At 48.8% G+C, this 20,359-nt stretch overlaps 8 protein-coding genes across 8 annotated transcripts; 3 read left to right on the plus strand and 5 right to left on the minus strand.

Annotated features, from left to right (window-relative positions):
- Positions 1-1,550: 1,550 nt before the first annotated feature.
- LACBIDRAFT_303820 (uncharacterized protein) lies at positions 1,551-2,215 on the minus strand (the record flags this gene model as incomplete). The annotated part of the gene is made up of 3 exons (XM_001884407.1): positions 1,551-1,890; positions 1,940-2,082; positions 2,147-2,215. 3 exons carry the CDS (start codon positions 2,213-2,215, stop codon positions 1,551-1,553), a joined length of 552 nt encoding a protein of 183 aa, XP_001884442.1.
- Positions 2,216-2,783: 568 nt separating this feature from the next.
- LACBIDRAFT_330131 (uncharacterized protein) lies at positions 2,784-4,325 on the minus strand (the record flags this gene model as incomplete). Its single annotated transcript, XM_001884408.1, has 1 exon — positions 2,784-4,325. One exon carries the CDS (start codon positions 4,323-4,325, stop codon positions 2,784-2,786), a length of 1,542 nt encoding a protein of 513 aa, XP_001884443.1.
- A 579-nt stretch (positions 4,326-4,904) lies between these two features.
- LACBIDRAFT_192701 (actin) lies at positions 4,905-6,844 on the minus strand. Its single transcript, XM_001884409.1, has 9 exons — positions 6,812-6,844; positions 6,603-6,692; positions 6,512-6,548; positions 6,364-6,397; positions 6,237-6,305; positions 5,580-6,176; positions 5,455-5,526; positions 5,116-5,399; positions 4,905-5,060 (listed from the first exon to the last, which is right to left on the minus strand). Exons 2-9 carry the CDS (start codon positions 6,624-6,626, stop codon positions 5,050-5,052), a joined length of 1,128 nt encoding a protein of 375 aa, XP_001884444.1. The 5' UTR covers positions 6,627-6,692; positions 6,812-6,844; the 3' UTR covers positions 4,905-5,049.
- A 443-nt stretch (positions 6,845-7,287) lies between these two features.
- On the minus strand, positions 7,288-8,274 carry LACBIDRAFT_294947 (uncharacterized protein). The gene is made up of 7 exons (XM_001884410.1): positions 8,235-8,274; positions 7,898-8,167; positions 7,783-7,833; positions 7,653-7,718; positions 7,534-7,599; positions 7,367-7,477; positions 7,288-7,313 (listed from the first exon to the last, which is right to left on the minus strand). Exons 1-6 carry the CDS (start codon positions 8,244-8,246, stop codon positions 7,430-7,432), a joined length of 513 nt encoding a protein of 170 aa, XP_001884445.1. The 5' UTR covers positions 8,247-8,274; the 3' UTR covers positions 7,288-7,313; positions 7,367-7,429.
- A 1,557-nt stretch (positions 8,275-9,831) lies between these two features.
- LACBIDRAFT_159106 (uncharacterized protein) lies at positions 9,832-10,935 on the plus strand (the record flags this gene model as incomplete). Its single annotated transcript, XM_001884284.1, has 7 exons — positions 9,832-10,038; positions 10,093-10,147; positions 10,200-10,362; positions 10,416-10,494; positions 10,541-10,617; positions 10,669-10,734; positions 10,791-10,935. Coding segments are annotated over 7 exons (792 nt in total), but the record flags the coding sequence as incomplete, so codon positions are not given.
- A 2,625-nt stretch (positions 10,936-13,560) lies between these two features.
- P450_CYP52-2 (cytochrome P450) lies at positions 13,561-16,074 on the plus strand (the record flags this gene model as incomplete). Its single annotated transcript, XM_001884285.1, has 17 exons — positions 13,708-13,824; positions 13,874-13,915; positions 13,965-14,031; positions 14,079-14,138; positions 14,197-14,209; positions 14,262-14,397; positions 14,455-14,511; positions 14,599-14,691; positions 14,755-14,851; positions 14,916-14,971; positions 15,019-15,175; positions 15,245-15,269; positions 15,322-15,336; positions 15,386-15,457; positions 15,518-15,573; positions 15,629-15,744; positions 15,802-16,014. The coding sequence occupies 17 exons, from the start codon at positions 13,708-13,710 to the stop codon at positions 16,012-16,014; spliced, it is 1,392 nt and encodes a 463-aa protein (XP_001884320.1).
- A 106-nt stretch (positions 16,075-16,180) lies between these two features.
- On the minus strand, positions 16,181-18,079 carry LACBIDRAFT_294949 (uncharacterized protein; the record flags this gene model as incomplete). The annotated part of the gene is made up of 1 exon (XM_001884411.1): positions 16,181-18,079. The coding sequence occupies one exon, from the start codon at positions 18,077-18,079 to the stop codon at positions 16,409-16,411; it is 1,671 nt and encodes a 556-aa protein (XP_001884446.1). The 3' UTR covers positions 16,181-16,408.
- A 602-nt stretch (positions 18,080-18,681) lies between these two features.
- On the plus strand, positions 18,682-20,288 carry LACBIDRAFT_303826 (actin-1; the record flags this gene model as incomplete). Its single annotated transcript, XM_001884286.1, has 10 exons — positions 18,682-18,705; positions 18,761-18,797; positions 18,852-18,857; positions 18,913-18,940; positions 18,989-19,057; positions 19,109-19,705; positions 19,757-19,828; positions 19,882-20,026; positions 20,085-20,223; positions 20,278-20,288. The coding sequence occupies 10 exons, from the start codon at positions 18,682-18,684 to the stop codon at positions 20,286-20,288; spliced, it is 1,128 nt and encodes a 375-aa protein (XP_001884321.1).
- Between the last annotated feature and the right edge of the window lie 71 nt (positions 20,289-20,359).

The raw sequence follows: 20,359 nt of genomic DNA on the forward strand, positions 1-20,359 counted from the left end.
AAACGCATTCAATACTTCTTCAATCGGGGCATCCCCGCCAACAACATCAATAGCCAGGCCTGCCGCATCCTCTCTGTCAGCAAGAATAGCAAGAACTTTAGCCACATCGTCTCTCTAAAAGACAAACGAGCACCAAATCAGACATGCGCAACCGCGAAGTTGGAGAAGAAACTCACAGAAAGTCTTTTCCAGATGCGTCCTGCCAATGTCCGCCTTTCCAGTTCCAGGGTTATTCGTCAACCCCCCAGGCCGAACGATGGTCCATTTGAACGCATCGCGTTTCACCAGATTCTTGTCGGCTTCGTACTTCCAGTGCATATACCCGGGTATCACAGCCCGGATCCTTTTAGACCGCGCAATATCATCTTCATTCTACACTTCCGGCGTCATCTCTCAATCATTGACTACAGGGCAGATGAAAAACAAAAACTTGCATAGTGCGCTGGTATCTTTTCCGGGTCCCTGATATCCACAGCGGAAACCAAGATCAATCTCGGTTTGGTGCCACCGCTTGTAATACCCTCGATCGCGTCGAATACCTTCACGGCACCTTCATAGTCGACCTTTCTCTTCCCCACCGTTGCCTCCGGCACCAGCAGAGAAATAGACGACATCGTAGCCGGCAAAGGCCTTGCTCAGATCCGGAACAGAAACATCTTCCAGGGAGAGCAGGAGAGGCTTTGCGGAGGTTTCGAGGATATCTTGTTGGTGTTCTGGGTTCCTGATCAGTGAGGTTACTGAATGAGATGGCGAGAGGAGCCGTGCAAGTCTCAGCGAAACCTGTTTGATATTTATCTCAACGGTTTCAAACGGCCAATCGGGCCGTGGGATATGTATCACTGGGCTCGTTCTTGATTGCAATGCATACATCTTGTAGCACCTGCACTGCCTTCCTGCTCATGTCGCATGCGCCGTGATAATCGCCCAATTCACAAAGTTTAACTGAGAGCCGATCAAGTTCAACTGCGACGATATCTGCCTCCAATGCCTTTGCATTCAGCAATGTCATGATGCTCGTTCCATGGATGATCGCATCCAAAGATGTAGTGGAAAGGTCGACTTGTCTCTCACGTGGAGCGCGCCGAGCGATCGAGGTCTTTAGGGAGTATGATCGACCCACCACGGAGCGGGACCTGCTTATTCGGCGGTCGACAGCTTGAGACAGCGACTTTGCCATCTCTTTCATCTCTTTCGCCTGATGTGCGGTAACAGGGGCCTGTGCATCTTGGGTGTCGTTGTTCTGGGAACACATACGTACTGTTTTAGTCGTGGCCTGGACACCACGTTCAGTGCGTTTCACTGATGAATGTCCGTCAGACTCTGAGGGCCCATATACGTCTATCTTTGGCAACGTCAAGGTAGATTTGTGCTTGGTTTGGGCATGAGCTGGGGGTGTCCACTTTGGGGTGGTGGTTGTAATGGTGTTGTATACTTTCTCCACAGAAACGTTTGGAAAGTTGAGGTTGAGGGTCACCTATCATCGTTCTAGTTAATGAAGCACGGCGGCCAAAAAGAAGATACGTACAGGACCTGCGATCTGGGGTAAATGACTATGGATAGATGGTGGTTTTAGCGACGTCCCTGGCTGCGGTATCACGCGACGGAGCATATCGGTCACATTGTCCAACTTCTTCGACGATTCCTTCGTTATGATCTCGGTCCGAAATGAGGCATGCACCTACAAGACCAAATTTGACAAAATTATCGCCATGTTGCATTTCTTGTAAACAGATTTCGATTCGCACCAAATAGATCTGACGACAAGATTCAAGCCGCTTCTGAATAGAATCAATCTCTCCCTTGATTTTGTCACTGTTCCACCACGCTTTGAAAGTAAGTCCCCGATGCAGCTCCATGTCCTTGCATTTCTGCAGGAGTGAATCAAGCTCACTATGACATGATGTCAGACAAAGAAGAGAGGTTGGGACAATGACCATACCTTCTCAAAACCGTAAGTTCGGAACGGAGCTCCTCGTATTGGCTTCCGCGATCATGGAGTAATTCAAACTTTTCGCGAAGATATTGGATAGGGCGTAAGATCTGCCTTTCAAATTCCTCGACTGCCTTTCTATTCTCTTTGACCTGAAAGGGCGGAGATCTCTGTGAAATCTTCCGATGAAAGAAACAATCAGATTGAAGTACTGACTTTGTCTAAAGATTCCTTGAATTTGAGGGAGAGCTGATATATACCGTGAGCCAACTTGATGACTTCCATATTCACTGATAAATGATAAGAGAAGGGGGGAGGGACGACATGAAGCTTGACCAACTCTTTTAACATCTTGAATCTATGTACCTGCGTCTAAACGTGAGGCGCGCATACTACATCCGTGTGGGGAGGTGCCATAACGGTTGGAAATTGGTTTCTGAGCGCTTAAGACCATGGACATACAGACCACATTGCCGAATTGCGACATCAACCGCTAAGAGCGGGAGGAAACTTGCCTCTTCCGGCCCAAGTTTACCATACATGAGGACTGTGTCACATACACGAGGCTGTTATAATAACCGAATTGTTGAAGGAGTGCCCACAAATAAGTCACATGGACAAGAGGAAAGCTGTTGAAGTGTTGCAGATCACATTCTTATAATTTTGAGCAGAGGCAACGCAGAGGGGAGGTCGGGGTGAACATAGAGGCCAAAACGTAAGCGCAAGCCCATGGGTGACCCCAAGGCGGTCTAAACATCTCAACGCGCCACTGAAATGTTGCACCTGCGACACTTCAATCAGGGCATCGAACCAAGAATGATATTCTGAAAAGTTGTACGTCATCAAGGAAGGATTAAACACCGAGATCCGCCAAGTCGATGGCAGTAAAATTGACCGACATTGCGTTCAACTTCGGACAGACCGAAACAACTTGCCGGAGGAAATATTTATGCCGGTTCAAGATAATATCCTGAGAAGGGAGAAGTTGTTCCGCCAAATCAACTTTCTCCAAGCTCGGGAACAGAGCCAAAAATTGCGGAAATGCCTGCACCACAGGCTCGTCTCGGTCATCCATCTTCATCCAATAGCGCGTCCGAACAGTGAGATGCGTAACCCTTGTGAGGTTCCTAATACATCCAACGACAGCGTCGGAGGGAGCCGTGGGTTTTGACAGGTGTTTCTCAAACCATTTGTGCAACCCTGGCTTTGACAGGAAGTTGAGTTGAAGATGTATTGCATCCATTTGAGAACCAAGCGCGACGGCTTCGAGGGCTTCGTCGAATTGATCATAATCGAAATCGCCAGGCTCCGATGTTATTGTGACCTCATTGAGCTCTTTCAAGTGGGCAGCTGCACTGCGGAGGAGCCATGCTATGATCTTCGGATGTGTTCCTACAGCACGCAATATGGGAAGAATGGGATTTCGAAGTGTAGGCGTCGGTGTGGGGAAATTGATTCCAGATAAATTCAAAATCATGATCGAGGGATGGCGTTCGAGAAAGGTATGAATATCCGCAAGGGCCACCCCTAATCCCCCAACTAGCTGGCGCGTCGTCACGATGTCGAACAGGCACAATGAGGGCAAGGTGAGGGTGACAAGGAGTTGGTGCCAGGTAGACGATCTGACGTCGTGGAACCTGAGGTGGGTCAAGGATCTAGCGTTGGTTTGAAGACGACTTTGGGTCCAACGAAATAGATAGGGATGAAGGAGCATTGGAGAATTGATATAGAGCGACGACAGTCGGGAGCGGCTCGGGGAATGAGAAGTTTTTGGTAGATGCATAACTCTCGAAAAAAATGACGAAATCTTCCGACTTGCTGTTGCTGATAGAGTTTTGAATTTCGAAGAAGGTCGTTCCTGCGATTCCAGCTCATCTAGATCTGCAAACAGATTGTCACCTCCGTATATCTGAAGGTCCCGGCACGACTTCTGGAGTGCTGTATCCATGAGCGCAGCAAGCTCTACGCTCCACTTCTGCATATCGAGTAAAGCACCTTGAAATCTTGAGTCGACAACGTCCTGGTATGATGGGTATAACAAGGTGAGGCGGGAAATCAGAGGCAAGCGCAGGAGCAACTTCTGCAACGTGCGAAGATCAGAAAACAATCTGCACTCCTCCGCACTGGGGTAGAAGCGAACCCTCTCCAGACTTGGGGCAAACAGAGACGTCCGAAGGGCGCTCAAACCCTCTTTAGAGGGGTCGACGATGGAAACGAGGTCAGGGCCTGTGATACGGATGCCATTTCGCGACAGGACGAGGGGAAGGGCGAAAAAATGGAACGTCTTACACGTTTGCGTGAAAGCGTAGATCGATTCATCATCAAGTGGGTTGATGATCTGCGAGAGTAGCTCGTGAGGCAGGTCTATCAATTGAGCGAGGCTTGGTGGAAACATAAGTCATTTGTTCAGACTCCGGTGGAGTATTGCACTTGCAGTGACGTGGAACAAACTAGTCTCTTTGATGTTGTCAACATTCAAGGGTCGAGCGCTGAACGTTGAGCGCTGAGAAGCACTGGCAAGTGAGGCGCTGCATGGCGGTGCCTGTCCGAACGGGTCAGCAACAGGTAAAACGCAATATGAATTTGCACCCGTCAATCACTGGCGTATTCAATGCGCACACAATAATGCGGACGACGGACGTCTCAGGGGATCCTGGCGTTTTCAGCAAGTTTTCAGTCTCAGGCTTCTACTGGTCACTGGCGTTGGAAGTTTCTAATCTTGTAGTCGTTTTGGAAAATATAGAGTGCTCTGCAGTCTCAAAACGGGGTCTCTTTTGACGGTTTTCAACACATCAACTTAGCCTAGTGGCATCTTTTTCTCTCGTCATTTAAACTGGCTCCACCAGATCGACAAGAACTATAGTATCTTGAAAGGCGCAGATCGGGGGTCTTTGAGATTCTCGTTTGCTTGCTAGGTTCGCTTCACAGGAAAAGAAAGAACAGCTCCGGACTCCAAGTGATACAGTCGTCAAATCATCGTCAAGCTGAAAATTCATGTATCTCGAAAAAAAGACAAGGTGGAAAAGAAAGGATGGATTAAAACAAGAGGACAAAAAGTCCCATCTCTCCTCCGCCCCATGCCTCTATGCGATTATTACTCCCTTTTCATTATAAAACATTTAGAAGCATTCTATCAAATAAAAGTAAGAACCAAACAAGCCCAACGAGGACGGGGGAACACATACTGCGATGAACGATACCAGGACCAGACTCGTCATACTCCTGCTTGGAACACCACAAGTTTTGGAAGGTGCTCAGGGAGGCGAGGATAGAACCACCGATCCACACAGAGTATTTCCTCTCAGGGGGAGCGACGATCTTCACCTTCATGCTGGACGGCGACAGCGCCAAGAGCTCCTTCTGCATACGGTCGGAGATACCAGGGAACATGGTGGTTCCACCAGAGAGCACGACATTACCATACAGATCACGACGGATATCGAGATCGCACTTGAAGATGGAGTTGTAGCTGAGCAAGTGAGCGTCAGGGTAAGCGAAGAGGTGCGAAAGAAAAAAGACGTTACGTTGTCTCGTGGATACCAGCGGCTTCGAGTCCGAGGAAGGCGGGCTGGAAGAGGGCTTCGGGAGCACGGAACCTATGATTAGAAGCGATTAGATATGACATCATCATGTGCTTAAACCAACTAACCGTTCGTTTCCGATGGTGATGACCTGACCATCGGGCAACTCGTAGTTCTTCTCGAGCGACGAGGATTGAGCGGCGGTCTGGAGCTCCTGCTCAAAGTCAAGGGCAACGTAGCAAAGCTTCTCCTTGATGTCCCTAACAATTTCACGCTCGGCAGTGGTGGTGAAGGGGTAGCCGCGCTCCATCAAGTTCTTGATCAGGAAATCGGTCAAATCACGACCAGCGAGGTCAAGACGGAGGATGGCGTGGGGGAGAGCGAAACCTTCGTAGATGGGCACGGTGTGGGTGACACCATCACCAGAGTCCAGCACGATACCCGTTGTACGACCAGAAGCGTAGAGGGAGAGCACGGCCTGGATGGCAACGTAGAAAGCGGGGGCATTGAAAGTCTCGAACATGATCTGGGTCATCTTTTCACGGTTAGCCTTGGGGTTAAGCGGGGCCTCAGTCAAGAGGACGGGGTGCTCCTCTGGCGCAACACGCAATTCGTTGTAGAAAGTGTGATGCCAGATCTTCTCCATGTCATCCCAGTTGGTGACGATACCGTGCTCGATGGGGTACTTCAAAGTGAGGATACCACGCTTCGATTGGGCTTCATCACTGTCCACGTAAAATATGATCAGGGGTGATCAGGCAGCTGGCAAGACATTTTTTGCTTACCCAACGTAGGAGTCCTTCTGACCCATGCCAACCATCACACCCTGGTGACGGGGACGACCGACAATAGAGCTGTGGAGTGGCTACGGATGAGCATTGGAGCCTCTTTACACTGCTGCGCAAGACTTACGGGAAAACGGCACGGGGGGCATCATCACCTGCAAAACCAAGTCAACTACCTGGCACACTACGACGAACGAACGAATTGAATTTACCAGCAACTGTAGTGACGCTCGTCAGCACAAATCAAAAGACGAAACAGTGAGGAAAACACGTACAGCCAGCCTTGCACATGCCGGAACCGTTATCAATGACCTAGGGGGGGCCTCTAAGCTTCCAGCCAGCGATGCAGCAGACAAAGGTACATACGAGCGCTGCTACTTCATCCTCCATGGTTGATTATTCGTAAAAAAAGAGGTTGAACGTAAGAAGAAGGTAAGTTGATGGTAGGCGAGATGGCTGTAAGTTGGAGCGTTTGATCGATTTATAAAGCGATTGCGCAGCACGCAGGAAATGACAAACAAACAAAAGTCAGTTGCACTGCGGGACGAACGCGCAGACGAGCTGTGGTACGTTACCTTTACGACGAGCTCGCTGTCTTCGAAGTGTTGGGCAGAGGGTAACTGTTCAAGTCTCCGATGTCACTTTTGCTTATCCGATTTGCATAAGGGCAGGCGTATGTAAATGTGCCTAATTTGGACCCCTGTCTCTGATCACCGCCAAGGGCAGTGTCGACAGCGGGAGCTGCAGCGCTGAAAGACTTGGAATGGCCTCCTTACCTCGTCTACCGAATACCAGAGGCAAGTTTTTATAATGTACAGGGATAAATGTTTTGTTACCGGGGTCTAGCGTCAAATAGCATCTAGATTTTTGCATCTGGCCAAATCCTGGGGAAACTCTCCAACGCGCTTCTCTGAAATGCCAGCTGACAAACGGACCAAAGCGCTTGGGACATAGAAAATCTCCAAGACCTAGGGTGATTGTTGAAACGTTGATCATCCATGTCATCACGACTCAGGAAGACCATCGCGCCGCGGCTGTCAAGAATTGTGGTATCTCATCGACTCCACCGTTATTACACTTGAAGGGTTCAGGTCAAGAAAGAGGTGTTGCAGTCGATGTCGGCGACGTACCTTATCATACAGGAATTACAAATACAGCTTGAGATGAGAGCGAAGAGAAAACACGAAGAGAGATCAATCAATGACTCCCAGATGATCCTCTTTTATTGTTCCAATAGCAAACTATCAGAGCGAAGGTCAGTCATGCTCTTCCAGACTTGAATAGAAAGGAGACGCACAATTTCCGTAGCGTCGACACGCGTTCCTACAATTTTTAGGCGAACGCGGGTGTTCTTTTCGATGATCTAAAACGAGACGTCATGAGTAGGCTCGGAAAATGTTGAACATCCTTGTATACCTGTTCATCTGATGCAAACGACGGAGGGTTGGAGTTCGGGTCGAATCGCATATCAGGATGAATGAGCTGGGAAGCAAAAGAAACGCTTAGGGGCATTCGCAGATACTAAAATTTCGCATGTAAAAGTTACCTGGTGCGACACGAACACCGTGAGCGGTCCCACATCCGCAAAGAAGCCCATCTACAAAACAACATGCCTCATCAGCACACCTTCCAAGCTCACAAGGTGAAAGAAGGGAAAGCACCTTATTTACATTATTCACCACCCCATCCACCACCTCCCCTTTAAACGGCTTGAACACAATCGCGCGATACCGCGTAATGAATTCCGCCTGTCCACTCCCACTGAGGACCATACCCTTCCCGATATCGAGAATCGACACCACGGCGATGATGTACCCGAATTGTCCTGAGCATGTGCCCTCTACGTCCGAGTAAAGTTTGGACTCGAGGAAGTTGAGCATCCGTGGGCCGAAGTAAGATGGGTGGAGCAGAATTGTGTGCGTCAGCTCTTTCTGTTTGTGTAGTAAAGGGTGGTTGTTAGTTATGGAATTACGGGCGGGAGAGCGTGTATGTACTCACGATAAAGAACATGACTGTTGCAGGAGGTGGATGTGGCGGAAGAGTCGCGTCGGACGATGATCAACAATGACCAACAAAAGTTAGTGCTGCACTTTGTTTGCAACCCTCATGATGTCCCCAATCTACCGCGAACGCAGTTTTCAAGTCTTCAAGCGCTTTTTGAAATAGTGGCCAGGGCCATCTGAAGTCAACTCACGAAGGGTTATCTTCACCAAATTCTGCCTCTTGCGATCGACGGGAAGGCCGTCTACCTTTTTTCATGGTTGTTGCCATCCATCACGACCATTATCCTTACTGACATCGGTTGCTTCAGAGATATAACTTCGACTGCTCGTCTCAACAATCTTCACCCAACAATCTCCCAGATATACGAGTCGGCCAAATTCGTTTCAATGAATGTATCTCTAGTCGTGGATCCAGTTGCAAGGATAATAATTTAGGTCCCTTCTGGCCCCGGGCCCCATGACGAGTACAACCTGTCACTTGTGAGGTCATTCAGTCTTTTTTTACCCCGCAGGATCATGGATACTCCGACTGGGTTGAACTATGCCCCTACTTACTAGATTTAGACCGGCTGGGTACCAGGACTAATTCTCGATGTCCCTCAAGCTTGCTCATATTTCCTGGCCCACGAACCATTTCAGTGAATATTATGAAGCTTTCTCCGAATCCAAAAACATCAACTTTGATCAACCCCTTGTTCAAACAGGTTTTATTGACTTTCTTCTCGGTAGACAGCGCGGTTTTCACCACCTCCACAAAATCCAGGGACCATTCTGTTGACTTTCAGAGTACTTATAGTACTTATCACTTACTTATCACCCAACTTTCAGCACTGGACTCGGAGGTTCAGATCCTTTACGCATAAATGTAATAGATTACGTTGAACGTAGACTTTCCTCCAGTAATTCTCGGTTCAGAGAAGCAGATGCAATGAGTATAAATGAGACGAAAAGCAATCTGAATGCAGGTCTAGAGCCTGCGAAAGCTTGACGAAAACGGTCGAGATGGCGTTTTTGAGGGTGACCCTGTCCAGCTTTCTTTCACTTTCATCGACGTTTTTTGTCGACATTCCAAGCCCCAGGCGGACTCTTCACTAGCGCTGGCATGCAGTCAAATGGCAAGGTCGAAAGCAGAAAGGCGGCAGGGGCTTTCCAAACACGGTATATTTGACTATTTTTGTCGGTGTTGACCAACGCTCACGCTGTCGGTACGCTAGGAATGGGACAACACAAACGTCGTATGCTTTGCCGCTAATGGTCTTCCTCTTCATATACTGAATCTACACCTTAGGCCACTCGGACCCGAACGCAGTGCTTCAACTGCGTTGACACGTCAGCACCAACCCAAATTCGACCACGTATCCCCATGGTTGCGCTGGGCGGTGGATCCTCGTACGTTCCCAACGCCTCTGAGTTGCTGCCATATACGAGCCTTATATCTCTTTACAGTCTCCGCACTCAAGCTTTTGGTTGTCCCTTTCGTGCTGTACGGCATCTACGAACTTTTCGCGCCTTATCTAGACTCCTCAAGCCACCAAAACCCATTCGCTTCCTTCTTCCAGATATCCGGCTATGTCGATACCTCTAAACCAGACGACCCCCGATACGCGAAATCCTACCACGACTTGATCTTTCTGGCCTACCACATCGTCTTTTTCTCCTGCGTGCGACAGTTCATCACCATTAACCTTTCCAGACCTATCGCCAAGTATTTTGGTTTGAAACGGGAATCCAAGATAGACAGGTTCGGCGAACAGATGTATGCTTTGGTGTATTTCATGGTTCTTGGAGTGTATGGTTATGTGAGTGGAATTTGTCACCGCAGTCAATGTCAGTAGTTGCTAATCGTTTGACAGTCCGTAATGACACGCCTACCGACCTATTGGTATAGAACGCAATACTTTTGGATTGGTTCGTCCTCCTAATATCTGCCTCGGATTCGTTTTAACTTGTGTTCTCGTAGACTACCCGCATTGGGACATGAACCAGGACATGAAACGGTACTACCTCATGCAATTCTCCTACTGGTGTCAGCAATTGCTCGTTTTGCTCCTCGGACTGGAGAAACCACGTAAGGATTATTCGAAACTTGTCGCTCACCACATCATCACCTTGTGGTTGGTCGGGTTAGTATCCATCTGTCTCCCATGTGAACTGGGCTCATCGTCTTTCTGTATAGAGGGAGTTATGTACTCAACTGCACGTACATGGGGAACGCGGTATTCATCAGTATGGATATACCGGACACCTTGTTTGCGGTACGTTCTTTGACTTTCATCCACTAGTCGTCTCAATCCATCATAGTTCTCCAAACTCCTGAATTACATTCAATGGGAGCGGGCCAAGATGGTGTCATTCGTCACATTCATCGCAGTTTGGACGTAGGTTCCGTTTCACAATCGTTTGGCTCCCCCTTTCATCGCTTTTCATAGATACTTCCGGCATTACCTGAACATCGTAATGCTCTGGTCGGTATTGTTCGAATCACATCTCGTCCCGTACGCATAGCGATCGTTCTCTTGCCTTAAACCTTTCATTGACCTCCTACGTTCAGTGATTTCGCGAAACAATGGAGTAGCTCCCAAGGCGTCTACATGGTGTTCTGGCTGCCACCAGTCATATTCGCATCAATGTTCTTTTTGCAGTGTCTCAACCTTTACTGGTATTATCTTATGTTGCGGATATTGATCAGGTCAGTTACCCCAGCTATGGCATACGTAATGACTTTTCTCTAACGGTGAATTGTAGGGCGATTCTTACAAGCAAGACGGAGGACGAACGATCTGAAGACGAGGATGATGGCGAGGAGGTTGAGGTCAAGAAAGAGGACTGAGAGCCGAGTGATACCCAGGTGAATATATACATTATCAACAAATAATCTGGAAGTCTAGAGAATCAGATACCCTCTATTGGACGTTGTTATTTTTGCTCTATATTTCTGGGAGCACCATTCACTAGGCCTTCCCATCAACTGGTACTGCGAAAAGAACCTTCTTGTAATACAGAGTGGGCGTAGGTAGACAACTGGCGTTGTATTTAACAACGTCAAATTCCCGAGAAGAGGTTAACGTTGAAGGCTTCCCATGGAACAAATCGATTCTATAGGTCTTCACGAGAAAAGCCGACCGATGGCCATCCAAGACGGGATGTGGAAGCCATCCTCCTCGGCTACGAAATTCCGCAACGAGAACGAGCTGTTCGAGTGGCTGCGAGTGTGTTGTGGATGTGGGCCAACCACAGAGGTGGTAGAGATAGGCATTCTACTGGGATGCATTTCGAACATCAACTACAGCCACAATACATACCGTTCAGCTGGGTTGCAGAGCTTTGAGCTTCCAGGCGAGCGTTAACATCGGCAGTCGTACCCGAAATTTCACCGTTGGTCTTCTCAGGCCAAAGCGTGTTGGGTGGGATGCATGGAAGCCTTCGGTCCGCTAGTCCCAAGGAGAATGCGGAAGGGGTGTTGAGCGATCGTCGATGAGCATTAGCAAAACGCGCCTAATTTCGAGACGGATCAAGTGCCCAGGTGGGCAGTGACTTCATTGGCGATCAGCCGTTCGGGGTTCAGTGGACGTCACCCGTCTGGGAGAGAAAGAATCTAGGCCAGATCTGGAAGACGTGCAAGTCCAGAAGGGAGGCGGGCACCATGAAATATTGGGAGAAGCAAGGCATCGTGGGATGTCCTTGCATGATCTGTCCCAGTGTCCTTGCGGGTACGGTCCTCCTGTATAATTCCGGGTACGGTCGTCCTGTATAATTCAATGGGCATACGCCGCCGAGCAGCGCCGCTTCATGCGTTCGGCTTGATCAAGGATCAGCTGGCGTTTCGGAGGCGATGGGTATTCGGTTGCTGACAGCATAGCAGCTGTATACAGAAGAAAGGTTATAACCAGAATGACCGAACTAAGAGCCAGATAGGCCCAGATATTCCTATGTTTTATGTTGTATGGAAGTTCGATCATCCCAGAGCGTTATCAGCCAGAACTTTGGAGTAAGCGCAACCCAGATACTCGAGATGGGGACATCGTCGTTCGAGGATTGGTCTAGAAGCGTTTGAACAGCGAACGGAGCTGCTGGTGCCTGACATTCGCCGGACCAAGTTGCAGATTTGGATCGCTCCTGTCGTCTGGACAGAAACACCTGATCCATTCCGGGAGCCTGCTGGAGGATCTTGTTCGATAATCAAACGTTGACTGTTGAAAATGGAGAGCCCTACCATGCCAGCTCGGAGGGAGACGGTCGGAGAACGAGTTTGACCAGAGATGACCGTGGTCGCAACTCTGAATCGAGACCACCGTGACAATCGTGCACGTTGATTTATTGAACAGGTTGCCCTCAACACTCTCTTGACATTGCAAACTATTGCGCGCGTACGGCCCATTTTGGTCATCTACTCTATTGTTATCGTTGACCAGCCAATTTTTGCAAAGGCGATTCATTTTACCATATTTTTTTTAGCTTCAACAACTTCTTTCATGAGGTTTTGCGATTCCGACGCGTTCATGTCCACAGTGAGGCTCCTTCTCCCTCCCGGATCATGGAAACAATCCGAAACATGCCTTAGAATCTTATATATAGGACTATAGATCCCCGAGCCAATGTCTGCCCGAGGCCCCCATCCGTGCATCCGTACGAAGATCATCAATCACCAACCAGCACCAACCCCACATGACTACTGTCATTTTCCAATTTACCCCATGCATCTCTGATAAGTCGGCATAGCGTTGACAAACGCTACCAGACGCTATATACCAATGCCAGAATTACGCGTCATCTTCGGTCACGACTGCCATTTTTCAATTCAACTCATGCATCTCTGATTGGTGAGCACTGGGCATAGCGTTCACGCATGTCAAACGCTACCAATGTCAGAATTACGCGTCATCTTCGGTATTTCCACACCCGGCACAAACTTAGCCGGCTCCATGTATCCTGCAATTCGAAGCAGACTTCGAGCAGCTTCGAGCACGGAGACTTTACGTGTGTGTGTAAGCGCAGCTGACATCACGGTTAGAGACTGCTTTCGTTCGCCAAGGCAACCTGTGACGGACCCTTTTTTGGATGGCAATCCCATGTGAGTCTCCATTACTGACTGTCCCTGATCCTCTATATCAAAGATGGCAAAGCTCATGATATTCTACAAAGCCCCTTTATATTGTCTTGGATCATCTCAAGTTCACTACCTTCGATTGTAGCAAGAACTTCGACTTCGCCTTCACTCACCCAAGATGCCAGTACTTGACACCCTTCCCCCAGGAGTGAAGTTCACGCTTCAGCGTCTTCCGAAAACGCTCGTCGCGCCGGCATTGGTTCTCGTGTCCGACATGGTTGCTCGAAATCATCTGGATATTTTTCTGCCAACCTGGGCAGTAATCGTTGCGGCTGCCGTGTCCTTGCCCTTAGGCTGGCTCGTGAGGGTCAAGTACGGGGATTGGGCCGACGCTAGAGACGCCGCAGCTCTTGGCGCAGTCATGCCCCCAGTCGTCTACGATCCGTGGCCGGGAAGCCTGTCTTTATTCCGCATGATTATTGATGATTTCAAGAACGGCTATGCTGGTGTGTATTGCTACGGTTTCCAATTACACAATGTTTTGACAAGTCTTTCAAGGCGATATGTTCGTCAAGACGGCTGAGGAGTACGGGAACACTTGGAACTTTAAGATCCTGTGGGAGAATAGGGTGCGGCCGCCGGATTTTTTCTCAACGATTCATTACTGAAATTATTTAGTTCTTTACGATAGAGCCTGAGTACATCAAGGCCATACTTGCTACTCAATTTGATGGGTTCGAGAAAGGTTTTACTCATGGCACTTCTCATCTCACCCTGCTGATCGATATGCAGGCCCTGTGCTGCATGAGCAGCTCAATACAATTCTCGGTACAGGTGTCTTCAACTCCGATGGTAAGCTCCCCATATCCCAGCTCCGGAAGATTTAACAATCTTTCCTCTGATCCTCTAGGCGAGATGTGGAAGTCTGTATCCTCTTCCATGGTATCCGTCCTCCAATCTAATTCTGGCTCCCAGATTCCACCGCGCGATGACCCGTCCCTTCTTTAGCAAGGATCGGATCAGCCATTTCGACATCTTCGACAGACACGCTAGCGATGCTCTTAATCAGCTGAAGACCCGTCTTCGAGAAGGTTATCCAGTGAATATTCAAGTGCGTTCTTTTGGTCTGCTTTGTGTTTTGTGCTGGGATTAACCCTCTATAACTCAGGACTTGGCTTCCCGATTTACAATGGACTCCGCCACGGAATTCCTCTTCGCCCATGACGTTCACTCTCTCGGCGCTGGTCTACCCTACCCGCACTATTCGCCCCTGGCCGAATCCTCCGAAAATCACGATCACCCTGCTAACAAGTTCTCTCGGGCCTTCGATGAAGCACAAAGAATCACCTCCTTCCGCTCTCGCCGAGGCGGCTCCTGGCCTCTGCAAGAATTTTGGTCAGACAAGGTCAAAGAGCACATGGTCGTTGTTAACAGCTTCATCACGCCCATTTTGGCTGCTGCCGTACAGAAGAAACGGGAACTTGGGGAACAAGAAAAGCCCGCTGGTGATAGGGAGGTCAGGGACGGAGAGAGCTTGTTGGATCATTTAATCAATTACACGGATGGTGCGTCTGCCTTGGTTCTCGGCGGATCGTAGTTTCGTTCCGTTTGCTTACCCTCTCGTCATAGATGAAATCGTCTTGCGTGACGAGATTCTTAATATTCTATTGGCTGGCCGCGATACTGTGCGTCGGAGTTCTGGTTTTGCACATATGCTCATTTGTATTGGCAGACTTCGAACACCATCACATACGCGATTTACATGCTTGCGGAACACCCAGATATTTTGCAAAGACTTCGCCAAGAGATCCTCGAGAAGGTCGGGGAGTCCAGACGGCCAACATTTGAAGATATGAGGGACATGAAGTATCTGCGCGCTGTTATAAATGGTAAGTAATTTCTTTCACAGTTCCAATTCAAGGTGTTCTCATCAACTCATCAACTTTGCTATCTTCTAGAAACCCTCAGGCTTTATCCGGCAGTGTGAGCCACCTTGTTCCGCTCGTAGTTGGATAAGACTGACTCAGGCTTCTAGTCCGTTTAATATCAGGTTTGATCCTCGACATCGCCTTCGAACTGACCCCTAACGCATCGGACAGAACCACCTCAAAACCCGTTGTCCTTCCTGCCAAGAACGGTGGCAAGCCTTTCTATCTCCCGGCCCACAGCAAGTTCGTTGTTATCTCTCCAACGTTATCAAGCCAGTTATATGCTGATCTGATACCCGCTAGAATGCCATACAGCGTTTTCTTGATGCATCGTCGCAAGGATCTATGGGGTCCGGATGGTCTGTTTTTTTTTGCTTGCCGAACGGCTTTGGTGCTGAAAGTATACTGCTATAGCGGATGTGTTCGATCCGGATCGGTTCCTCGATGACCGCGTTCGCAAGTACATCACGCCGAACCCCTTCATATTCCTCCCTTTCAATGCCGGCCCACGGATATGCTTGGGGCAACAGGTAGGTTCTCTCTCTCTCTCTGCTTAGGAACTCACTAACACTGATGATGTTCTTGAGTTTGCATATCATGAGACCTCATTCTTCCTGATTCGTCTATTACAGCAATTTTCATCCATCTCTCACGTTTTGGAGGCCCAACCTCCCTCCTCACGCTCACCACCGGAGTGGAAGAACGCACCGGGGACCAAGGGCACGGATAAGGTCAGGATCAAGAGCTATCTAACCATGTCCATGATGGTACGTTTTTCTCGCTCATCTGTCGTACTCTGACGTTGACGGACTTGATTTTCTGTGAAGGGAGGATGCTGGATTACGATGGAAGAAGTATGATCATTTGTTGATGATGTTGTCTAGTAACTTCCTTCCACCACGTTCCTTTCTTTAAAAAGCAGGAAACTTAATATGTTCACGGGATGTACGATATATCATAGTTTTCTGTCAGCTATCATAATTTGAAGTAAAGCGGATGCTGAAAGCACTACATACAAAGTTCACTTTCTATCGGCCAAAACTCAACCTCGAGCTGGTCCAAAGACAAATGCACTGTAGGCAATGAGCGGAGATTGGTCAACGTGGCCAAGAAACATCAGAAACCCTTGCTCCGGATTAACGGCAGACCGTGCATGTACTTGATTGCTTAGCAATCAAAGATTGTACGAGCTGGCTAATCGTCCGGCTGGCATTCCTCCAAACCGGTTGGCAACGCATCCACCGAGAACAGCTTTATCCTCGGGCACAATGTTTCAACCTCTTTCGCTAAACCATTTATCAATTGATCGACCCACAACGACTGCTCTGCGAAAATAACATCCTCCAAGCTTGGGGGAAGAGCTAGAAATGACGGAAGAATCTTGACCACTTTCTCTGAAAAAATCAGCATCAGAGAGTGATGTGAATGGATACTGAGCTGCTTGACATTCTTCAAGGTGGATAAACAACTCCTCGAATGCCCTAGGGAAACATGTTTCTGGATCCAGTTAACCACGCCGTTCCCTGTGACGAAGCGGAGGGCGAGTTTCATGACAGTTTCGGGGCGGTTCGCTAGAGTTATGAGGGCTTCGTCGAATAGATCGTAATCGAACCAGCTGAATTCCGAGCTGACCATTACAGATGGAAATGGTTGGTACACAAAGGGAGCATCGCAATTGAAGAACCACGCGATAAAACTCGGATGGGCAGTAAGGCTGGTTAACCCAGGAAGGAAGGGTGGTTTATAATGAAGGGGGGATAAGTCACAGGGAAGGGTAAGTCCGTAGAGGTGCACAGAGGCAAGTAATTTATGGCGTGCCAGGAATGCTGCCACATTGCGGAAATGCACGCCTGTAGGCTGGACCAATTGGTCGCAGATGAGCTCGAATTTGGAGAGGGCGGGAAGATTGAGTTTGGAGAAAATTGGAGTCCATGTATGTAAGGAGTTGCCGTCAACGTTGAGGCTGAGGTCGGTAAGAGTTGCAGCGCTGAGCTGGAGTCTGGATTGGGTCCAGTCAAGAAGAGGGGGCTGGAGCAGCATCTGAGAGTGGATATGAAATGTGGTAAGAACTGAGAAGGTTGGAGGTGTGAGCTGCTCGATAGATCTCTCAAGGGTCGCCTCCACATCTTCGGATTTTCGAGCGGTTGAGGGCGATTGTCGTATTGCGGGGGCGGTTGAAGATGCTGGCCTCAAGGTGTAATCCCAGGCCTTTCCAAGGATCGATAGAAACTTGTGCCATGCAAGTTGGTATAGACTCTTTGGTAAAATGTGCCCTGATTGTGGGCCACCAGTATGTGGTGATGAGCCGTCCATTTGAGATAAGCGTCCCAATAAATTTGAATATTTCAAAGAGATGTGGTTGGCACCGTACACCAACAGGCATTGGCAGGACTTGGCCAACGCAGCGTCCAACAACTCCGCAAATTCTAGCCTCCATTTTTCCACGTCGAGTTGGGCTTGATCATGATAGCGTTTCGAGTGGACCAACCAGTTGAATGAGGAATATCGCAAGGTCAGTTCCGTTATCTCAGGCATGAATTCAACCATTCGTCGCAAAGTGCGAAGGTCTGAAAGCAACCTAGTGAGATCCGCATTTGGGTAGAATGAAACACTGCGCAGATTCTGAGTGAAGAGAGACCTCCCAAACGCGCGAAATGCGGCTTTCGATGGGTTTACGAGTGAGATGTGTTCACTCGATGTGATCCTAAGACCGTTGCGTTCCAGGAAGATGGGTAACACACAGAGGTGGAGATCCTTGCAAGTCGATGCAAGGTTATAGATTGCGTCGTCAGGTAGATCATCTAGGATCACTCTAAGCAACTCGTTCGGTAAGTCAACGGGTCCTGCGAGCCTCCTGCTCTCCATTGAAACGCGGACGTGGATGAGGAATGGGTTTACGACGATAGAGGGCTGTACCGCCCTGGCTGTCGATCCGACGTCAGGCAATATATAATGCCACTGTGCTCGTCGCGTCTCCAAAAGTCCTTGTAGCTAGTCATCATGACTCGCATTGGAATTTGGCATGCTTGGTGGCCGCAGACAAGGACATTGCCAAACAAGTGTCATGATCGCCTCAACCTCATCCGGATTCCGTTCATCAACTCAAGCACCTACTCGTGCAAAGCAAATTTTGAAAACCTGGCGCGGTGCTGTATAAATGCCGCAGCGGATATCTCCATAAACGCTGGCTGGTCGCAGCGTCTTCGCTAGACATGGAAAAATATTGTCAAGCAAGGTCATATAACTGAAGAATGACTCGAAACATCCGCAGGAGCTTTGGACACAAAGCTGTCATCTTTCAACTTACAGCGACGCCACAGTTTCTCAGTTTGCGGCTCGCAGCCTGACTTTCCGTTTCATGGCACTGGGACACTGCGGATTCGCGACTATAACATCTGCGAACCACCTCTGTAACGATCGCCCCTCACAGGATAAGCTATACTCGCGTCTCTCACATTGCAGTACAAATGGAAGAAGAGATAGCAGCACTCGTACGTGATTTGGCAAATTCCTCGACGCGACGTTAACCTTGTTGCTTGTTTCTAGGTTATTGACAATGGTTCGGGCATGTGCAAGGCTGGATGTAAGTTTTTACATTCTCTCCGTATGTCTCTTCTCAGCTAACACTCGTCTTCAGTTGCTGGTAGGAATCCTTTGAAAGAGTCTCGTAAACCTGTGATAGGCTAACAAAACCGCAGGTGACGATGCACCTCGAGCCGTTTTCCCGTGAGTTCGCTGTCAAAATTTCCTTGCATTTTGTTGAACTCCACGAAGGTCTATTGTTGGACGCCCCCGTATGCAAGGAGTTATGGTTGGCATGGGTCAGAAAGAGACTTACATTGGGTATATCCTATTTGTTTCGGCATATCTTTCCTCATTACTGATACTCTTCAGTGATGAGGCTCAAGCTAAGAGAGGCATTCTTACCTTGAAGTATCCAATCGACCACGGTATCGTCACCAACTGGGACGACATGGAAAAGATTTGGCACCACACCATCTACAATGAATTGCGCGTCGCGCCTGAAGAACACCCCGTCCTTCTCACGGAGGCTCCTCTCAATCCCAGGGCCAACCGTGAAAAGATGACTCAGATCATGTTCGACACCTTCAACGTGCCAGCTGTCTATATCGCCATCCAGGCTGTCCTTTCGCTGTACGCCTCCGGTAGGACGACTGGTATCGTGTTGGATTCTGGCGACGGGGTGACCCATACCGTTCCTATCTACGAGGGTTTCTCCATGCCTCATGCTATCCAGAGAATCGATCTTGCTGGTCGGGACCTTACTGATTACTTGTGCAAGAATTTGTTGGAGCGTGGATACCCCTTTACCACAAGTGCTGAGAAAGAGGTCGTCAGGGATATCAAGGAGAAACTCTGCTATGTTGCGCTTGATTTTGAGAAGGAGCTGTACACTGCAGCTAAATCTTCCTCTTTGGAGAAGAATTACGAGTTGCCTGATGGTCAAGTTATCACCGTCGGAAACGAGAGGTAAGCCCTTTCATGTCGATTATCTTCTAAGTAGCTTACGGCTTGGCGAAGGTTCCGCACAGCGGAGGCCTTGTTTCAGCCTGCTCTCGTCGGTCTTGAAAGCGCTGGCATTCACGAGACAACGTAACATCCTCTTTCTACTCCTTGACGCACGCGCTGATGGCTCTCACTTTCAGCTACAACTCTATCTTCAAGTGCGACCTCGACATCCGCCGTGATCTTTTCGGTAACGTCGTCCTTTCTGGAGGCACCACTATGTTCCCTGGCATCTCCGACCGCATGCAGAAGGAGCTTTCGGCTCAAGCACCTGCCAGCATGAAGGTTCGTTCCTTCTCCGTCGTTTCTTGGTTATCAGGTTGATTTCGCATGATCCACTTAGGTCAAGATCGTCGCACCTCCTGAGCGCAAGTACTCTGTCTGGATCGGAGGTTCGATCTTGGCCTCCCTCAGCACCTTCCAGAGCATGTGGTGCACCAAGGAAGAGTACGATGAGGCCGGTTCCTCTATCGTTCATCGCAGTACGTGATGCCGCTATGGTGTTGCTCAAAGTTACTGATAGCTTTTTTCTGTAGAGTTCATTTGAATACTTACTTATTATCGTTGTCATTCAAAGTTGACGTTGCCTGGTAGGCTGGTGTTGTGTACACATTCAAC

The sequence above is a fragment of the Laccaria bicolor genome, genomic scaffold, assembly GCF_000143565.1.
Source record: "Laccaria bicolor S238N-H82 LACBIscaffold_25 genomic scaffold, whole genome shotgun sequence".
In the NCBI taxonomy this organism is placed as follows: domain Eukaryota; kingdom Fungi; phylum Basidiomycota; class Agaricomycetes; order Agaricales; family Hydnangiaceae; genus Laccaria; species Laccaria bicolor.